This window comes from Narcine bancroftii, chromosome 10 (genome assembly GCF_036971445.1).
Source record: "Narcine bancroftii isolate sNarBan1 chromosome 10, sNarBan1.hap1, whole genome shotgun sequence".
NCBI classification, from domain to species: Eukaryota; Metazoa; Chordata; class Chondrichthyes; order Torpediniformes; family Narcinidae; genus Narcine; species Narcine bancroftii.
The window spans coordinates 91,388,682-91,408,764 of record NC_091478.1 but is presented as its reverse complement, the minus strand read 5'-3'; the positions used below and the strand labels follow the sequence as shown (position 1 = coordinate 91,408,764).

The following is a 20,083-nucleotide window of genomic DNA, read 5'->3' as shown; positions in this document are numbered from 1 at the left end:
GGATCACTTGCTCTACAACCAATCTTTTCAATTTGTAGTGAAGCCACTTTAGCTAAAGGGGTTGAAATCTGCTAGCTGCATTCTATGTCATCTTGCTTTGAATTTTGGATCCTTCGCAGTATGCCAAAAATTTCCTTATGGCTAGTAACAGTTAAAAAATTGGATACATGGTTGGGAATCTCTAGACCAACTGCCTTGTTATCAGGATGCTCTGGCATAAATATGGCATTTAATTTAGGTTATTATGATGAGTAAAATAATTTGGTGTCAGTCTTGTATTTTTCTTTGGGATTATCTTGCTTTTTGATGGTGTTAAGAAGGTGTTTGGCGTGCTTGCCTGCATTAGGCAGGGGATGTAGTATAAAATTAAGTAAGTCTTTGGTTAGGCTGTGCTTGGAATATTCCGTGCAATTCTTCTCGTGGTGCCTTTGGAAAGGATATAGATGAGATTTACTTGAATATTGCTTGGATACAACAAGGAGAGGTTGGACAAACTTGGGTTGTTTTCTCTGGAGCATCAGGATGAGTGATGATCTGATTGTTCATGAAATTATGAGAGGGGTAGACAGAATCTTTCTTTTTGGGTAAAAATGTCACATACTTAGAAGATATGCCTTTAAGATGAAGGGGCAAAAGAGATGAGCAGGGCATGTTTTCTTGCACAGCAGTCGGTGCTTGGAATGGGTTGCCAGGAATAGTAGAAGAAGAATATACAACAGTAGCATTTAAGAGCCTTCCAGATACACACACAAATATGCAGGAAGTGAGGGATTAGGTGAAAGTAGCAAAGTACAGTAAAGCCTCTGGTATCTGGAATTCAAGTAATTGGCAGCTTCGTAAATGGCAAAAATAGAGGAAAATAAATAAACATTTAAATAATAGATTAAAAAATGTGCAAGTTTAAAATTGGCGCACCTCGCCATATGTTCGCCAATCCACCACTTGTGCACCAGGCAACAATTCAATGAGTTCCCACCTTGTGATCATCAAAAACAAACATTCTGTTTCGCATGACATTACTTTGGACAAATTTCCCCCATGCTGAAAGAAAAACAATCAGGGTGGCTTAAATATGTAGTACTTAACCCTTAAACATAAGATGGAGACTGGAAAAAGGTGAAAGTTGTACAGTGCTTCTGGAGGAACTTAATATTAATATTAACATCTAAGATGTTGACGTCCAGATTCAGAAAATTAAGCAGTTTTACACGAAGTCCGACATTGATAAAAGTGTTGAGCGATGTCACACTCTTCATAACTCCAAGATGGACTTGCTCGACCAAGCTCTTTTTGAATGGTTTACAGTAAAACCCCTGGTATCTGACATTTATAAGGTATGGTAGATGCTGGATAGTGTATTTTCCGGTTGCTTGAGACTTGCACTTAGAATACTTAATTAATACACCTGCATTAAGAATAAAGAGTTTAAAAGACAAAACTACTGTACTTAGACTGAACAAGCTTAACTTGCATGAATATACAGTGCCTTCTGTAATGTTTTGGACAGACACATTTTTCTTTTATTTGCCCCTGTGCTCCACTGTTTTACATGTCTAATCAAACAATTCACGTGTAATTGAAGTGCACATTCCAGATTTTATTCAAGATTATTTGCATACATTTTGGTTTGACCATGTAGAAATTACAACACTTTTTATACAGAGTCCCCTTATTTCAGGACACCGTAATGTTTGGGACATTTGGCTTCACAAGTGTTTGTGAGTATTCATGTATGTTTAATTGCTTCATTGGTGCAGGTATAAGAGAGCTTGGCTTGCTTTGAAACTTTTGATCACCTTTGGAGCCTGTCGTTGCCATTTTTCTACATGAGGACCAGAGTTGTGCCAATGAAAGTCAAAGAAGCCATTATGAGGCTGAAAAACAAGAATAAAACAGTGAGAAATAAGGAGAACCAAAATCAACAATTTGGAACATCACTGAGGAAAAAGCTTACTAGTGAGCTCAATAATCACAAAGGGACCTGTATTCCAAGGAAGACCGCCACTACTAATGACAGACGAATTCATATCACAATGAAGAAAAATCCCCAAACATATGTCCAACAGATCAGAAAGACTCTTCACAAGGCAGGTGTGGATGTGTCAATGACTGCTGTCCTCAGAAGACTTCATGAACAGAAAGACAGAGGAGATGGCCAGATTACAGTTTGCCAAGAAGTATTTAAATGAGCCTGCAGAATTCTGAAAAAGGGTCTTGTGGGCAGATCAGATCAAGATTAAACTGTATCAGACTATTGGCAAGAGTATTTCTATTCATTAAGTCTTCTGTGGACAGTAGTCATTGACGTATTCACACCTGCCTGCTGGAGTGTTTCTGATCTGCCGGACATACATTTTGACGATTTTTCTTCATTATGATGAGAATTCTTCTGTCTTCTGCAGTGGGGGTCTTCCTTGGAATATCAGTCCCTTTGCATTTACTGAGCTTACCAGTACGCTCTTTCTTAATAATGTTCCAAACTGTGATTTTGGTAATCCTAAGGTTTGGGTGATTTCTCTTACTGTTTTATTCTTGATTTTCAGCCTCATACTAACTTCTTTGACTTTCACTGACACAACTCTGGTCCTCATGTTGAAATATGGCAACTCATACTCAAGGTGATCAAAAGCTTAGAAGCAAGCCTAGCTCTCTTATACGTCCGCCAGTGAAGCAATTCAACATATCCGAGTTCTCACAAACACCTGTGAAGCTAAATGTCCTGAAAATTATGGTGCCCTGAAATGAAGGGACTATGTATAAAAAGTGCTGTAATTTCTATTTGGTCAAACCAAAATGTATCACAAATAACCTTGAATAAAATCTGGAATTTGCACTTTAAATACATTTGAATTGTTTGATAATAAATGTAAAAATCTATTTATTTATTTATTTGTTTGTTTGTTTGCCGGTTGCTTGAGACTGCTTGTTGCTTGAATTCTAGATACCAGGTATTTTACTGTAGTTTGCAAAGGTCAGAAGGTGGTTGCACATCAAGACCCAGGTTACTAAAAACAGGAAAGGAGTTCCTCAAGAAGATGGATATTGAGGCACAGTTTTCATTTTCAAATGGCTGGCTCACAGATTCCATATACTAGTCTTGTGAGAAGAAATCAGTGGATCGGTTTTAATTAAAGCATTATAAGAATAAGTCTCGGGCAACTAGAAAATACACAGCCAGCATGAGATGCTGGATACCATCACTGTGTTCATTTAAATTAGACACCTTGTTTGGTGCAGATATTTGGGCTGAAAGGCTTGTCCCTGTGCTGCACTGTTCTACGTTCATACAATTGTACAATTGGTGGCAGTACCTTCAATTGCCTAAACTGTAATCACTGGAAATTCTCCTTGTCTGTCTCTTCTCTCAACCATTTGAAATGTTTTTAAAATCACATTGCTTTGATAGAGATTGATCACTTCTTCAAATCTTGTATGATTCAGAGTGAGACTCCGCTAAATTACTCTTTAAATATAGGGTGTGCAGAGCATTGCAGGTGATGGAGCTCTCTTGTCCTCTTGCTTTCTTGATCACCTTGATATATGCCTGGTGGTAGGAAGTGAGAAACCAGGGATGTATAATAGGGCAGAGTTATGGGATTAGTGAATCTTGCAGAGATTAGGGCCTTCTTACAGAGAATCTGAACTTAATTTTAAATTGTATTATTGGAGGTTAAGACAAACCATATTATATTGCACCATTCATAATTAAGCAATTGTATTTGGAACATTCACAAAATGTGATGATTAGATATTTGTTACTGCAGTTAGATCTTTTGTTTAATGTTGTGGTTTAGCATTATAATTTTATTCACTCAACATTATACTCTTTAACTTTGACTTGCTTATTTTGAATTGGGGGTTGTGTTCAAAATATTGTCTGGCCTCATGAAAGGTGTGTGGTAATGACAAAAGATTTTTAAACTTTTGTAACTTTTCTTTTTCATTATCATAAGGTATGTGGCACTAACATCGCTGCTCAAAACTGTCCAAACAGATCATAATGCAGTCCAAAGACATAGAAGTACAATAGTGGATTGTTTGAAGGACTTGGATGTATCCATTAAAAGGTAAAAATAACATGGATGTTTGCAGTTTGAATACTTTAATTTTCCATGTAAAAATTATTAAATTTGTGTATCCAGTAGCTCTTGATGGGCAATGAACTTGGTTATCAAATATTTTATACTTAGTTCATTGCAAACAGTTAATACTGTGATGGGTATTTAATCGACTAACATCTTGCAGAATTAACTGCCCAATTCCCATTGCCCCACTTTTTCAAATGTGTTTACTAAGTTTAAAAAAGAGTATGGTAGTGTGTTAATATTCCTGATTATCAGTAAAGTGGGAAAATTTGTGAATGGAGGACCATCGCCTTCCGAAGGTCATGTTATATGGCGAGCTCTCCACTGGCCATCGTGTCAGAGGTGCACCAAAGAAGAGGTACAAGGACTGCCCAAAGAAATCTCTTGGTGCCTGCCCCATTGACCACCGCCAGTGGGCTGATATTGCCTCAAACCGTGCATCTTGGCGCCTCACAGATCGGCGGGCAGCAACCTCCTTTGAAGAAGACCGCAGAGCACACCTCACTGACAAAAAGACAAAGGAGGAAAAACCCAACACCCAACCCCAACCAACCAATTTTCCCCTGCAACCGCTGCATCCGTGTCAGCCTGTCCCGCATCGGACTTGTCAGCCACAAACGAGCCTGCAGCTGACGTGGACATTTACCCCCTCCATAAATCTTCGTCCGCGAAGCCAAGCCAAAGAAGAAAACATATGTGGTCTGTGAATGGGGCTAACTTATCAGTGTATAACTTGAACAAGACCAATGATACAAACTTGCCTTTCTGTTTATTCAACTGGTATATAAATCTCGTTTCTTTTTTTAAATCTGTTTATTTAGGCGCGCAATGGAGCTTAGCTTTTCTCTTGTCAATGGAAACAACATTAGAGGAATGATGAAGGAATTGCTCTATTTCCTGGATTTATGTGATCCTGAATTCAAAGCAGATTGTGCATCTGGTGTCTTTCTTGCAGCAGAAAAGTAAGGTTTGAAATTCTGCTCTGTACAAATGTATTGTTAGTTTGTTAGTGGTTCAGTACAAATATTGGATATCCATGAGCATTCTGAAGCAGAAAAGTTGCGCACTTGTATAATTTGTGTACGAATATTACATTTTAGTGATTTTTAAATAATTTGCTATCAGTGAATGGTCTAGGATGGCAGACATTTGTGTAATGGTTAATCTGAAAGTTTGACAAACGTGAAAAAATTTTTTTAAAATGAATCACGCTTTCGAAGGCCATTTGAGGATTAGTGTTGTGTTAGCTCTCTGAAGGGTGATCTGGTTGGGTCTTTCTTATTTCCTTCTTAAAGTAATTATCCAATGATCTTTTGAAGGCTTATTCAGTCAGGGGCCACAATCTTTTAAAATCAATAAATTTCAAATCCTAACTACTCACCACAATAAATGTTCTTCGTATTCCTTCCAAATCATATTTTACCCTAATCCCTGCATTATTTTTTTTGAAAATTTTATTTTTCATTTGCGTCAAAATATGTAGTATTTATCCATAATATAAAATTGAATAAAATTATGACACAAAAATAATACAATTTTTATATATTTTCTCCCCCCTCCCAACCCCCCTCCTTCCCCAAAAAAGTAGGAAAAAAGAAAAGAAAAGGCCTGTCTAATAAACCTCTATCTTTAAATAAATTAATTGCAATTTACATAACAACCTTAAACCATAACTAATTAGAGTGGGTTGGATGGGGGCCTGATGGATGCTGCAGGTAAAATCGTAGCAATAAAATCCATGTAGGGTTTCCAAATCTTATCAAATTTTTCTGGTTGATTTCATAAATTATACATTATTCTTTGGCACACTACCTCCAGGACAAAAGTTCAGCAGTTCATTACCCTTAATCATGCACGCTGTTTCACGTCAGGGGTCGCTTCTGTGTTCATGCATGCTGCAGGACTGACCACCTTGCCTTACTTATTCCAACATTATTATTTGATTTGGTTGTTTTTTTTTCACTTTATTGATGAGGTCTTATGCACATTTAGAAACTTATTTTGCATATGCTATTAGATTCTTGCAATGTGTATTTTAAATAGAAATTAGCATTTTTTTTGGCAAATTCTGCACAGGTTTGTTCTGCAATTAATAAGAAATTGTACAAATATAACTAGTATTTCCATAAATTAGTTTTATTTAGATTACTTTAATTGAATTGCTATGCTTTCCAGTGCTTCAGAGGACCATTGTCATCTGAAAGGCCTACTTAAATTGCAAGATGATCTTCAAAATACAATTTGGCTAAGTGGTAGAGAAGCAGATAAAACTGCAATAAAGTTAATACTTAATAGCAGTAAATGGTTAAACAATGGCATATTTGTTTATGTGGGGAATTACAGTTTCAACAACAAAGACTTTATATCACAAAATATTACAAGGTCAGCAGGATGTAGATGATGTCTTGAGGTCTTTTCACCCCACTGGACCCCATGTCATTTCCACCAGCTCCAATCACCAATCATGTTTTTTTCCCTCTTTCCTCTTCCCTCACTCTCTTCCATCTGCTTTCTGCAGGGTCTACTCTGACTCCCTGGCCCACTCATACCTTTCATCTAATCTTCTCTGTCCTTTAGCGCTATCTTCTGCAACCATAGTAGGTCCAACATTTGTCCCTTCACCACCATCCACCAACCTAAACAGTTCTTCCAAGTGAGGCAGGGATCTTTTTGTATTTCATACTCACAGTGGCATTCCTCTGGACGAAGCACAGATGAGGCATTTGCTTTTACAAGGCTGTGTCTGTCTTGAGATTCCCGTTGCATGTTATTTCAACTCCTTTTCCCATTTTCCCACTGAACTGTCATCAACCATCTCCACTGTCGTAGCGAGGCAAAATGCAAACTGGAGGAACAGCACCTGATATTCCACTTGAGTGGCTTGCAGCTTAATGCTATGAACATTGAATTTTAACTATTTCAGTTGAGCCCTGCCCTCCTCTTGCCACTGCCATGTTCTTTTCCCACTCTCAGGTTCACCTTTTCTACTTCCTCCTTCCCCACCAAGCTTCATCTGCCCATTATCTAGTTCTTCTTATTATCTACCAGTTCTTGCCCCAACCCTTCATCGTGTTGTTTTATACTATTATCTTTCCCCTATTTTCTCCCCTCCCCCACCTGTTCCTAATGCAGAATCTTGTTCTGAAATGCTGTCAAATCTGTTTTGCTTCGAATACTGCTTGACCTACTGACTTCTTCCAGCAGTTTATTCTTTGCTCAAGATTCTAACATGTTAATGCTTTATGAACATCCACTCTGGGATTAGTGATTATCCATTATATGTGAAGGTATTGATCTCTGCTTTAAATAGGCACTGAAGCAGTCCCCCGCAGTTCTAAATTATCACCTGAGGGATTTGTGTGCCTTGTCCCTTCAGGAAGGAAGTTGTATGTTTCATTTCATGAATACACAGGAAAATTTGCAATGTTTTTATCGTCAAATTAAATACTAATACAATAACATTGTTATTTCAGGTTTGAATATTGATGTTTCTTGAACTCTAGATTTTTTGATCAAGTTTCTTTAGCACTCTGGTTGAAGTTTTTGCATTGAAACTAATAAGATTTTTATTTTGATTTAAGAATTCTCATTCAATGAAACTTCTCTCTAGAATGTAATTCATTTGTAAATGATAAATGCCTATATTAATGAATAATTCTCTTAAAAATACAAGTATTTGCCAAATAATTATTTAACATGAATATTCTTAATCAATTCAAAGAATTGTATTGATCCAATTGGCAAGGAAAATTCATATCACTTTTTTTCTTAATTAGATATGCACCGTCCAAGAGATGGCATATAGACACAATAATGAAAGTCTTAACAACGGTAAGTATGTTCTTGGTTGAAACAGCAGAGTTTATTTTGTGACAATCTCTGTGTATTGGATTTATAACTCCTTGGTTTTGATTCCAGATTCTGGGTTCTCGGCTCCAGTATTGTAGATTGAATTTGCCCTTTAACTACATTGTATAAATAGTTGCATGGCATAGCTAAGGTGACAGTCTCAGTGTTGGTCTTTGGACAAGTGAAGTTTGTAGTAGAGGAAAAGTACAACAAGAGCGAGAGTTCAGGCAAGAACAGGAACAGCAGCAAGGAGCCGGACTCAGTGAGGCGAGGTCTGGTGGAAGCAGTGGCGAGGAGCTGGACTTGGTGAGGCCCAACGGGGGAGCGGCAAGGAGCCAGACACAGTGAGACCCAGCAGGAGCACCGATGAGGAACCTGATCCGGATCAGACATAGCGAGGCCCGACAGGAGCAGTGGCGAAGGGGAGGTCAATTTTTGATCTTTTAGAATTAGAACGTCTTGCTGGTAATGTACACAAATTTCAGTGATGTCCTGGAGCTCTTCTTGAATGCCATGAGGGAGTTGGGACAATGACAAGTCCTTACTTTCAGGTTTACCACCAATACTCTGTACAGGCTAAATATGTGTACGAGTCTGTCTTTGTTTCCTCAGTGACTGGTTTGGCAGTCATATCCACTGCAGGGATAACCTTACCCCCTGCAAGATCATTCCCTAGCAATAATGAGACCCCTCCCTCTGCTATAAACTTGATCAGACCCTTATAACAACAGATCCATTCACTAATTCGGACTTCAATCTGATCTGTGCAGAGGTCTCAACTCTGGATCACCCCCCAAACCTCGAATGAAATAAATGTCACCTGTGAGAGTCTCATCACCAAAACTCAAAACACTATTCTGTGGGCATTCTCCTGCATAACATGCATACCATTTTGGATATTGTTGAGGGAGATGACCTACCAGACACAAGCCACGGAGATCAGGTCTCTGACATGGAGTCTGGTCCTGTGGCTAAGAAGGGAAGGGAGGAAAATAGGCAAGTTGTAGTGATAGGGGATTCCATAGTTAGAGGGACAGAAAATAGGCTCTGTCGAGGAGATCAAGAATCCTGGATGGTATGTTGCCTCCCTGGTGCCAGGGTCTGAGATATCTCAGATTGAGTTCATGACATTCTCAAGTGGGAGGGCAAGCAGCTAGATGTCGTGGTCCATGTAGGTAGGGACCAATGGTGTGGGTAGGAAAGATGAAGAGGTCCTTCAAGGAGAGTTCAGGGAGTGAGACACGAAGATGAAGGAAAAGACCTCCAGGGTAGTGATCTCATGATTGCTACCCATGCCATGTGCTGGTGAGGTTAGAAATAGGAGAATAATGCAGCTTAACATGTGACATTGTGTGGGAGGAAGGGGTTCAGGTTTCTAAATCATTGGGCTCTCTTCCAGGGAAGGTGGGACCTGTTCTGATGGGATGGTTTGCATCTGAACTGGAGGGGGATAAATATCCTTGTGGGAAGGTTTACTAGTGCTGCTCCAATGGGTTTAAACTAGATTTGCAGAGAGAGGGGAACCAGCGCACAAGAACAGATTGAGGGGTGGAGGAGAGAAAAGATTATGTTCAAATTGCATGCACCTTTAGAGGTCAACGGGTTGAATGTGGTGGCAATGTTCTCAGTTTCATCTATTTCAATGCAAGGAGTATAGTAGGAAAGGTAAATAAACTTAGAGCATGGGTTTGGGATGAGGAATTATGGCATTGTGGCCATTAGTGAAACTTGGTTGCAGGAGGGGAATGGCTAGCAGCTCAATGTTCATGGCTTCCATTGCTTTAGACCCGATAGAACCGGGGGAGGGGGGGGGTGTGGCGAATGAAAGGGGAGGTGTGGCATTGATTGTTAGGAAAAATATCTCAGCGGTGCTCAGGCAGGACAGACCTGAGGGCTCGTCTACTGAGGTTATATGGAATAGGAAAGGTACGACAATACTCATGGGTTGTATTATAGACCACCCAATAGACAGCAAGAATTGGAGGAACAAATTTGTAGAGAGATAGCAGAAAACATAAAAGTTATGATAGTAGGGCATTTTAAATTTCCACATATTGCCTGGGACTCCCATACTGTAAAAGGGCTGCATGGCCTGGAGTTTGTCAAATGTGTTCAGGAAAGTTTTCTAAACCAATATATAGAGGTACCAACTAGAGAGGATGCAATACTGGATCTCTTATTAGGGAACAAGACAGGAAAGATGGCTGATGTGTGTGTAGGGGAACATTTTGGGTCCAGTGATCATAATGCCATTAATTTCAAATTAATTATGGAAAAGGATAAGTCTCAGCCTCAAGTTGAAATTCTAAATTGGAGCAAGGCTAAATTTGAGAATATGAGAAATGATCTAGAATGAGTGGATTGGGGTACGTTGTTTTCTGGCAGGGACGTGCAAGGTAAGTAGAGGAGCTTCAAAGGTAAAATTTTGAGTGGAATATGGATGTTCCTGTCAGGATCAAAGGCAAGGTTCGAAGGTATAGGAAACCTTGGTTTTCAAGGTATATTTGGGATCTTGTTCAAAAAAAAAAGAGAGAGGGTTATAGTGGGTCCAGGTGCCTAACATTTTATCCAGGATTATCGGGGCTGCACTCCTGCCATTATTGGGAATCTTCCGGATTTGGGAATCATTTTAAAATGGTGATCCCTTTAAGCAAATCCGATGTTTCAAAACAGGGGCCACAGGGTGTTAAATTAATTTAGATAAATAAAGACCATAATATCACTTGCATGTTTTTTTTTTATTTTAAAGTAAATCTTCAAAATAAAACTTGTCCAAATCATCATCCCTGCCATCTCTTAACTTAGGTGGAAAGATGACCAAGCTCCTGGTGGGAGAAAAGCCGGTGACGGCTGGCTCAATGCAGGTGCAATGGCCATCTTCCTTACCCATAATCCCCCATGCAGCTGGAACCGCTCTGCCCACCAGATCAGTTCTAGCTGCATGGGAGATTATGGGTAAGGAAGATGACCATTAATCCCACATTGTGCTGGTAAAGTGGGCTGAAAAATGGCAGATGGAATTTAATGCAGACAAGTGTAAGGTGTTGCATTTTGGAAGGACAAACCAAGGAAGGACATACATGGTAAATGGTAGAGCACTGAGGAGTGGCGTATAACATAATTCCCTGAAAGTGGCGTCACATGTAGAAAGGGTTGTAAAGGAGGCTTTTGGTATATTTGCCTTCATAAATCAAAGTATTGAGTATAGGAGTTGGGATGTTATGTTAAAGTTGTATAAGACATTGGTGAGGCATATTTGAAGTATTGTGTGCAGTTTTTGGTCACCTAACTGCAGGAAGGTTATCAATAAGATAGAGAGAGTGTAGAGAAGATTTATTAGGATGTTGCCTGGACTTCAGGAACTGAGTTACAGGTTAGGTAGGTTGGGATATTATTCCCTGGAGAAGAATGAGGGAAAATTTGATAGAGGTGTTTAAAATTAAGAGGAGGATGGACAGTAAATGTAGATATGCCTTTTCCATTGAGGGTGGGAGAGATTCAAAAAAGAGGACATGGGTGAAGGGGGAACGAAGTATGGTGGGAGTATGGAACGAGCTTCCAGCTGAAGTGGTAGATGCAGGTTCGATTTTCACATTTAAGGGAAATTTGGACAGGTATATGGAAGGGAGAGGTATGGAGGGCCATAGACTGAGAGCAGGTCAGTGGGACTAGGCAAGAAAAAGTGGTTTGACACAGACTAGAGGGGACAAAGTGGCCTGTGTCTCTGCTGAGCAGTTTAAGGTTTTTTCTAACCTTCCTTGTTGCCATAATCTGCCTCCATAATCAACTATCGGTAGTTTAATTTCTGTGAAAGTTCTGAAATAACTAACATGACCAAGAACAGGTTGTTTTCTGTAATATTGGTTTCCATTTCTTAGATCTTGCTGACATAAGATGGTAGCTCATTGCAAGGCTTTCCTACTATACTCCTTGCATTGAACTCCAGGCAATTCCTGCATTAGGGGAAGGGATTTGCTATTTTCCATAGTATGAAGTCTTGTCAAGCTTAAAATTTTGTTTATTACTCTATTTGATTTTTAATTATTTTAATTTTATGGTCAAACGTATCAAAGATTAACCATTACCTAAATACATAAATTGAAATGAAAAAAATCATATTTCAAAACACCCCCATCCTCCCTCCCCAAATTAAACCCCAAGATTGAAAAGGAAAGAAGGAGAAAATAGATAAGAAGAAAATAAACAGAAAAGTAGAAGAAAAGAAATAGGAACTGTCGGGATCTGGGATCCACTTCAGAGGATCTCATTCCTTTTCTTGCCTAGATCTCAAATAAGGGAAAGGACAAGGATGTAGAACTCAGGAACAGAATAAGTATCCCTAAATATTCTACCCTGCATTCTGCAAGTATGGCAGCCATACCTGCAAAAATATGTTATTCTTCTTCATTAGATTATAAGTAATTTTCTCCAGGGGAACACGACTGTGCATTTCCACATTCCATCGGGCTATATCCAGAAAGGAATCAGACTTGCAAGCAATCGCAATACATTTCCTGGCCACTGTCAATGCAATTTTAAGAAATTCTAATTGTTATTTGGACAGCCTCATTTTGGCTCTTATGTCCACAATATTTCTGAGGAGAAACAATTCTGGACTTTGTGGCAATTGTTCCTCAAGAATCAGGTCTAATACAATTAATAATTTTTCAAAAAGGTTTCACCTTGGAGCATGACCAGGTGGAATGTAAAACGGTTCCCATTTCTTCACCAAGTTTAAAACATATATCCGATGTATTAGAAATGAATTTTTGTAATTTCTACAGGGTAAATATAGCTGATGCAAAAAGTTATATTACATCAATCTATTAACTTACATTTATTGTATTGGTCATGCTGTCCTGAGTAAATCGGACCATTTCTTATCACCAATACTCATTCAAGTCTTATTCAAGTCTAATTCTCATCTTTGTTTTGATTTATATCACTTCTGCTTGGGAGTTCCCGTCTGAAGTAAGGAATACCTTACAGATGTAAGCTTCCTTGTGTTCCCCTTTAGAATCAGAATCTCCATTCCACTGCACTCTGATAACGTCGTAGCCAATCCTAATTCATCTCAGGATAAAGCTCTTAATTGAAAGTAGCAAAAGATTGTGTTGTTAAGAACATCTATTTTTTTAACTATTAAAATGACATTAATTGTCCTTGCACATAAACCTTTACGGGACCATGTATGTAGAATCTTATTATCCATTTTTAAAAGAAATAATTTATTTTGAGTCAAGGGCATTTTTGGAGCTATTTTTCTTTTTGTTCCAATTAAATTATTCAATTTATAATAAATATTCAAAATATTTTAAAGGTGCTTGCTTTCTACCAGATATAGATTTAGTGTCTCATTTACATACAAGATTTTCTGCTATTCTTTCTGACTTTGTGCAGTTCAATTTCCACCAATGAAGGCTTGGCTCTTCCTTAAAGAGGGAAGTAACAAATTTCATCTGGGCCACCCAATAGTAATATTTGAAATTTGTGGGTTGCAAACCCCCTCCCATATATTTCCAAGTTAATTTTTCCATTGGTTTTATTTGTTATTGAAGCGCATGTTTGGCCATGTATAATTTGGGGAAGTGTTGCAACAACAAAGAAACATATGGTGGCACTGTCACTAGTGTAAATGTGAGAGAACAAAGGGTTTAACCACCCAATCCTAATGTTGGCAGCTCTGAAGAGGCTTTAAACGGCCTGCAAAAGAAGCTGACAGTAAGTAAACTCTGGCAGTCACGGGGGTTTGTGCCCAAGATGGTGGCATCTATGTTACCCACAACCTCATGGGGTTGTGATCTCTGGGGAGCAGTGGGCTGGAGCAGAAATGGGGAGAACACCCTCCTGTTGAGAAGGAGAAGCAGAGAAGACGACTCCACAGAATGGTGAACACGACAGCCAACCAGCAAGGGTATCAGCGGCTGAGGGGCTTGCTCAGGCTGCAGGCGACTTACAGTTGCGGTATCGCCACATGCTGCTGGAGAATAGCTCGTGGGAACCAGTATCGGTGCCAGGATTCAACAGGGTGTCAAGAGCAAGAAGGGCTCCCAAAGGGACTCTGGCACTGAAGGCTTCCTGATCATGTCAGAGGTTTGGATCTGGGGCTCGGATTGCCAATGGATTAAACAGGAGTCTATGCACCTGCAGAGGCTGCGGGTGGACTGGAGGTGAATCTACGGACTCTTTTTGTGTCTTTTGCTTCTTTCTCTTATACTGTAAGGGGAGCCAGCTGATGCCAATGGCAAATCCTTGCCTTTTGGCAGGCAGAAGGCAATTTTGTGTAAATATTACATTTTTTGTACTATAACATGTCAATAAAAGAATCTGAAATTGTATTACAATTATTTTATTCAATCAAAATTGAATTGCATATCATTGAAAATCAAAAACCTGAATTGCCAGAAATCTGAAATAAAAAAAAAGTACTGGAAATACTGAGCATGACTGGCAACATTCCATAGTAGGATAAACATGACATTTTGGGTTAGTTATATTTCGTGAGTACTGGAGAAGTGAGAAAGTAACTTTTGAATTGCTAAAAGAGTGGAGGGAACAAGGAGGTGCCTGTGGTAGACCTGAATTGTTCAGGTGCTTTCAGCTGACAGATGAACTGACAGACAAAATATAAGAAACCATTCTTGCACTGTGAAAGGGCTGAACACATTTTTGTTTAAATGGCAGAATGATCAATGGGCCAAGCAGCCTCTGGAGAGAGAAATTGAAGTAATGTAGATGAAGTGATTTTGCTTTGGCTTCGCTGAAAAATGTGGGAGGCAAGGGAAGGAATTCGGAGAGGAATGGAGAATTCAAGTGACAAGCCACTGGAAGTTTAATGTCATGAGTTAATACGAGAACTGAGTAAAAGAAGAGAGCACTGAAGAACAAGATAGAGAAGTGTAGGGGAAGAATTCCTACAGTTAGAATCTAATCAGTTGAAGGCTTGTGAGTTAGGCAGATTATTCCAGTGCTTGATGAGCTCAAGTTCTCAAATGATCAGACTGGAGATTTTCAAAAATATCAAAAAAGTTCAATGTGTGTTACTAAGTGACCATGAATCTTGAGTTATATTCACAAGCATGGTTTCCTTTACGTTAGTATATTGCCTCAATGTCTGAAGCTTAATTTCCTGTATGTTATATCAAAATGTTTAAAATACAGTTTGTATTTGGGGTGGTGGGGGACTTTGACGTAGTGATAATCAGGATTGTAAAAAGCCTTGATATTTTTTCTTTAATTTTAGGCTGGAAGTTATGTAAGAGATGACGCAGTGCCTAACTTGATCCAGTTGATAACAAACAGTGTTGAAATGCATGCCTATACTGTGCAGAAACTTTACAAAGCTGTCCTGGAAGATATCTCTCAGGTACATATAAACAAAAGTAAAAGATTTGATCTTTTATGCATTTCCAATCAGATGCCAAAAACTAAATTAATTTACTGATTGAAGGTGAATGCCACTGTTTTAGTTTTACATCAATTGTAACGAAAAATAGTTGTATTTTCAAATTCTGTTGCTGTCACTTTAACACTGAGTTATTAATAATTGATAGGCAAAATATATTGCAGATTAAGCTGATGCTTGACATTTTTGGCACTGGAATGGAAAACCTTACACTGCTTTGTCTTTGAATTTTAAATTTTATGACCTGGTGCGTGTAGAACAGAAACTTGGGGCTGTGGGTACATAGTTCCATGAAAATGGTCACATGACATGGTAGTGAAGAAGGCTTTTTAGAATGTTTGATTTCATCAGTCAAGGCATTTGGTATAAGAGCAGGGATGTTATGTTACAAGTACACAAGACATGAGTGACACTTAGAGTATTATGTGTGGTTCTCTCAGCAAGCTATAAGAAAGATATTCAGGAGATGAAAAGGGTGCAGAAAAGATTCACTATAATGTTACCAGATTAGCAGACTTAAATCAAAAGGATAGGGTGAGACATTTCCTCCTTGGAGGGTGGGGGCTTAAAGAGATTTGTGAAGTTGAGAAACGGATACAAGGTGAGTGGTCTTTTCCCATGATAGATCAACTAAAATTGGAGGCCACTAATTTAAAAGGGACTTGAGGGGCACCCTTTTCACTCAGAGTTCAAGGATCCTTTTATTATCATGTAATAATACATTAAAAATGTAACATGCATGATATACAATGCCCTCCATAATGTTTGGGACAAAGACACATTTTTCCTTTGTTTCCCTCTGTGCTCCACAGTTTTACATTTATAATCAAACAATTCACATGTAATTAAAGTGCACATTCCAGATTTTATTCAAGAATATTTGTATACATTTTGGTTTGACCATGTAGAAATTGCAGCACTTTTTATACCTAGCGTCCTCATTTCAGGGCACCATAATGTTTGGGACGTTTGGCTTTGTAGGTGTTTGTGAGTACTTGGGTATGTCTAATTGCTTCATTGGTGCACGTATAAGAGAGCTTTGAAGCTTTTGATTACCTTTGGAGTCTGTAGTTGCCATTTTTCAACATGAGGACTAGATTTGTGCCAATGAAAGTCAAATAAGTTATTATGAGGCTGAAAAACAAGAATAAAACAGCAAGAGACATCACCCAAACTTTAGGATTACCAAAATCAACTGTTTGGAACATCATTAAGAAGAAAGAGAGTACTGGTGAGCTCCGTAATTGCAAAAGGACTGTATTCCACTGCTGGACAGAAAAATTCTCATCCTAATGAAGAAAAATCCCGAAATGTATGTCCGACAGATCAGAAACACTCTTCAGTAAGCAAGTGTGGATATGTCAATGACTACTGTCCACAGAAAACCTCGTGAACAGAAATACAGAGGCTGCACTGCAAGATGCAAACCACTAGTTAGCCATAGAAAGGATGGCCAGATGCTAAGAAGTATTTAAAAGAGCCTGCAAAATTCTGGAAAAAGGTCTTGTGGACAGATGAGACCAAGATTAATCTGCATGACAAGAATAAAAGAGTGGAGGCGCAAAGGAACCTCCCAAGATCCAAAGCATACATGGTTTGCATCTTGCAGTGTAGCCTCTATTTCTGTTCATGAAGTCTTCTGTGGACAGTAGTCACTGACATATCCACATTGGTCTTCTGAAAAGTGTTGTTTGATCTGTCAGGCATGCATTTGGGGATTTTTCTTTATTATGATGAGAATTATTCACTCATCAGCAGTGGTGGTCTTCCTTGGAATTCCAGTCCCTTTGTGATTACTGAAGCTCACCTGTACATTCTTTCTTCATAAAGATGATCTAAACTCCTGATGTTGGTGATCCTCAGGTTTCAGCGCTGTGTGTCTCTGGGTAGCTCTCTAATTCTTGTTTATTAGCCTCATAATGGCTTATCTGACTTTCATTGCACATCTCTGGTCCTGAAAAATGGCAACTACAAACTCCACAGGTGATCAAAAACTTAGAAGCAAGCCAAGCTCTCTTATACCTGCGCCAATGAAGCAATTACTCACTCACAAACACCTGTGAAGCCAAATTTCCCAACCACTATGGTCCCCTGAGATGAGAGCACTCATTTTTTATATAGTAAAAAGTGCTGCAATTTCTACATTGTCAAACCAAAGTGCACACAAATGGCCTTGAACATAATCTGGAACATGCACTCTAATTACATGTGTATTGTTTGATCACAAATTTAAAACTGGAGCACAGGGGCAAATAAAGGAAAAAAGAATTTTTGTTCTAAACATTATGGAAGGCACTGTATTTTAACCTCTGCCTGCCATTAGGGTAGAGTTGTCATTAGCATTGCTGGTGCCCCTTCCAGTATGAGACAAGGAGAAGCAAGAGAGAGAGCCTTCAGAGCCACTGAGTGACTGTATATATGTGGAATGAGCTGCCAGAGGAAGTGCTGGAGGTGCTTGCAATTGTAATGTGTATTTCATTTGGACAAGCATGTAGATAAGAAAGAGGGAGAGGCAGATGGGACTAGCTTGGAGGACAACTTGGTCGGCATGGACAAGTTGGGCAGGAGGGCCTGTTTCCATGTTGTATGTTAGAAAGGGTGCTGAGCTGTTTCAAGCTGTGATGAGAAATTATTTTGATTTCAATTTCTAAGTGTATTCCAGGCTTATTAACTGATCACCTTTCAACAGCAACCTCTTGTACAAGTGGGTTCTTGGTGTATGGGAGAGTATGGTGACCTTTTAATTTCTGGCCAATGTGAAGAAGAGGAGCCCATTCAGGTAATACTGCTCATTTCAAAACAGCCCCTACAAATTATTTGAGCTTAAAAGTTTGTCAGCAAAGAAACCTCAATAAAACTTGAACTGTTGTGCAGCAGGTTACAGTGTCAAATTAAAAATTGAAGCGTTAACAAATTCAACATGTACTGCAAGTTGAAAATTGCTTGAATATGTTTCTGAAATATAGGAAATAGAGTGTTGTATTTTGGTTCTGGAAAAACTTCAGGTTTTGTTGTGATATTATGTAATTTATTTTAGTACATGCTTCCAAATTGCATAAATTACTTTGACCCCACCTCCCAATCCTTTGTTCTCCACCACCAAGAAAAAAAAGTCTGCATATATGTGGACATACTACCAGATGCACTCTCCCTTCTCAGTTCAGCCCACTTGGAAATGTATTACATTTCATCATCACTTGGTTCAAGTGCTAGAGTTCCCAACCTAATAATTTTTTGTGTGTACCATCAACAGAAGGGAACCCAGCATGACAGCCTGTGCTAACTCTGTAATACATTCATTTTGATTGGATGGCAGAATAAAGATGACAGCCTAATGCATGATTCAAACTTGTAGAGTTTGTTCAGAAAGAATATCTGGTTCTATTTTTCTTCAATAGGTGACAGAAGATGAAGTTATGGATGTATTAGAAAATGTGCTACAGTCTAATATGTCAACATCTGTTACAAGGGGCTATTCTCTCACTGCAATTATGAAACTAAGCACAAGATTTACTGTAAATGTGAAGTAAGTAAATGTTCCTCGTAAAGAGAATATGAGTGGTGAGTAAAGCTATAAAACCAACATTTTTGGAAAATAGTGTAAATATTTAGAGAACCTGTATTGTTTACAAGCATTTGTGAGTCTAATATATCAAATCATATTTTTCAGTCGAATCAAAAAGGTAATATCTATCTATGGAAGCAGCATGGATGTGGAACTTCAGCAAAGAGCTGTGGAATATAATGCACTTTTCAAAAAATTTGATCATATGAGGTACAGTATGTGTACACAACGAGTAAGTAGACAAAGCTGGACAAAGCTTCTGATTTTTTGTTAAAAATTGCAGAATTTGTTAGCCATCTAAGCAGTTGGTGGCATGTTGTTGATTCAATAATAAATTATTAAACTGCCTATAATTAATGTCTAAATCATCTTGGGTAACTAGAACAACTGAGTTAATACTTTTTTGTTCTTTTCTCTTAACTCTGTAGATGCTTTCCTTTTAATTTGATGTATAGTTGTAACAGCATTCCATATTATCCTTGAAACACCAACTCTGCACAACCTCATCAGAGAGATTATAATTTTTTTTTCTAAATGTAATGTTTTGCTGTCTAAATATAGTGTAGACTTTTGATTGAAAGTAAGAAATTGTTTCTAAATGAGACTGATATTCTATATATTGGCAAATGATTTAATGCCATTTTAATTTTTCAGTTAGGCCAAACATTTGCTCTCAAATTCAGAACCGATGATAAATGGGGGAATTTGAATATATGCAATGATTTATAATAAACTGAAAATATTTTGCACACAATAGGTCTGCACTGCTAGAGAGAATGCCTATAATGGAAAAGATAACTAATGGTCCCACAGAAATTGCACAGACGAATGGAGAGGCAGAACCCATTGTAGTGGATACTAAATTAACATCTGGTACCACTCAGCCTTCCAGCCAGGTAAAGAAAGCAGGCCAATATGTTGTACCTAAGCAGTATATAATAGCAGTATTTGTTAGAATCTAATTTATTTCCATTTCACTAATGCCTTTCATATTGGTAATTTCAAGAACCAAAATAGAGTGAATAGCGTCAGAGTGACATCAAATAAACTGACTAAATTCAATAAATCTGTGATTTGGATGTGACAAACTTAAGGTATGTTGTATATTATTTTTATGCATGAGTATATTTGAGATCATTTGATCTATTTAAGGTGAGAAAGACATGTCATTTAAACAGC

General features: G+C 38.4%; 1 protein-coding gene across 3 annotated transcripts in view; it reads left to right on the top strand.

Moving 5' to 3' along the window:
• The window catches only part of ap1g1 (adaptor related protein complex 1 subunit gamma 1), an 80,645-nt gene that overhangs the window by 35,660 nt on the left and 24,902 nt on the right, over nucleotides 1-20,083 (top strand). For all 3 annotated transcript variants that reach the window (XM_069901818.1, XM_069901819.1, XM_069901820.1), the window contains 8 exons: nucleotides 3,954-4,067; nucleotides 4,907-5,047; nucleotides 7,862-7,916; nucleotides 15,178-15,300; nucleotides 18,029-18,118; nucleotides 18,738-18,865; nucleotides 19,010-19,114; nucleotides 19,662-19,800. In XM_069901818.1, the coding sequence (XP_069757919.1) occupies nucleotides 3,954-4,067; nucleotides 4,907-5,047; nucleotides 7,862-7,916; nucleotides 15,178-15,300; nucleotides 18,029-18,118; nucleotides 18,738-18,865; nucleotides 19,010-19,114; nucleotides 19,662-19,800 (895 nt within the window). The remainder of the gene's footprint in view (nucleotides 1-3,953; nucleotides 4,068-4,906; nucleotides 5,048-7,861; nucleotides 7,917-15,177; nucleotides 15,301-18,028; nucleotides 18,119-18,737; nucleotides 18,866-19,009; nucleotides 19,115-19,661; nucleotides 19,801-20,083) is intronic.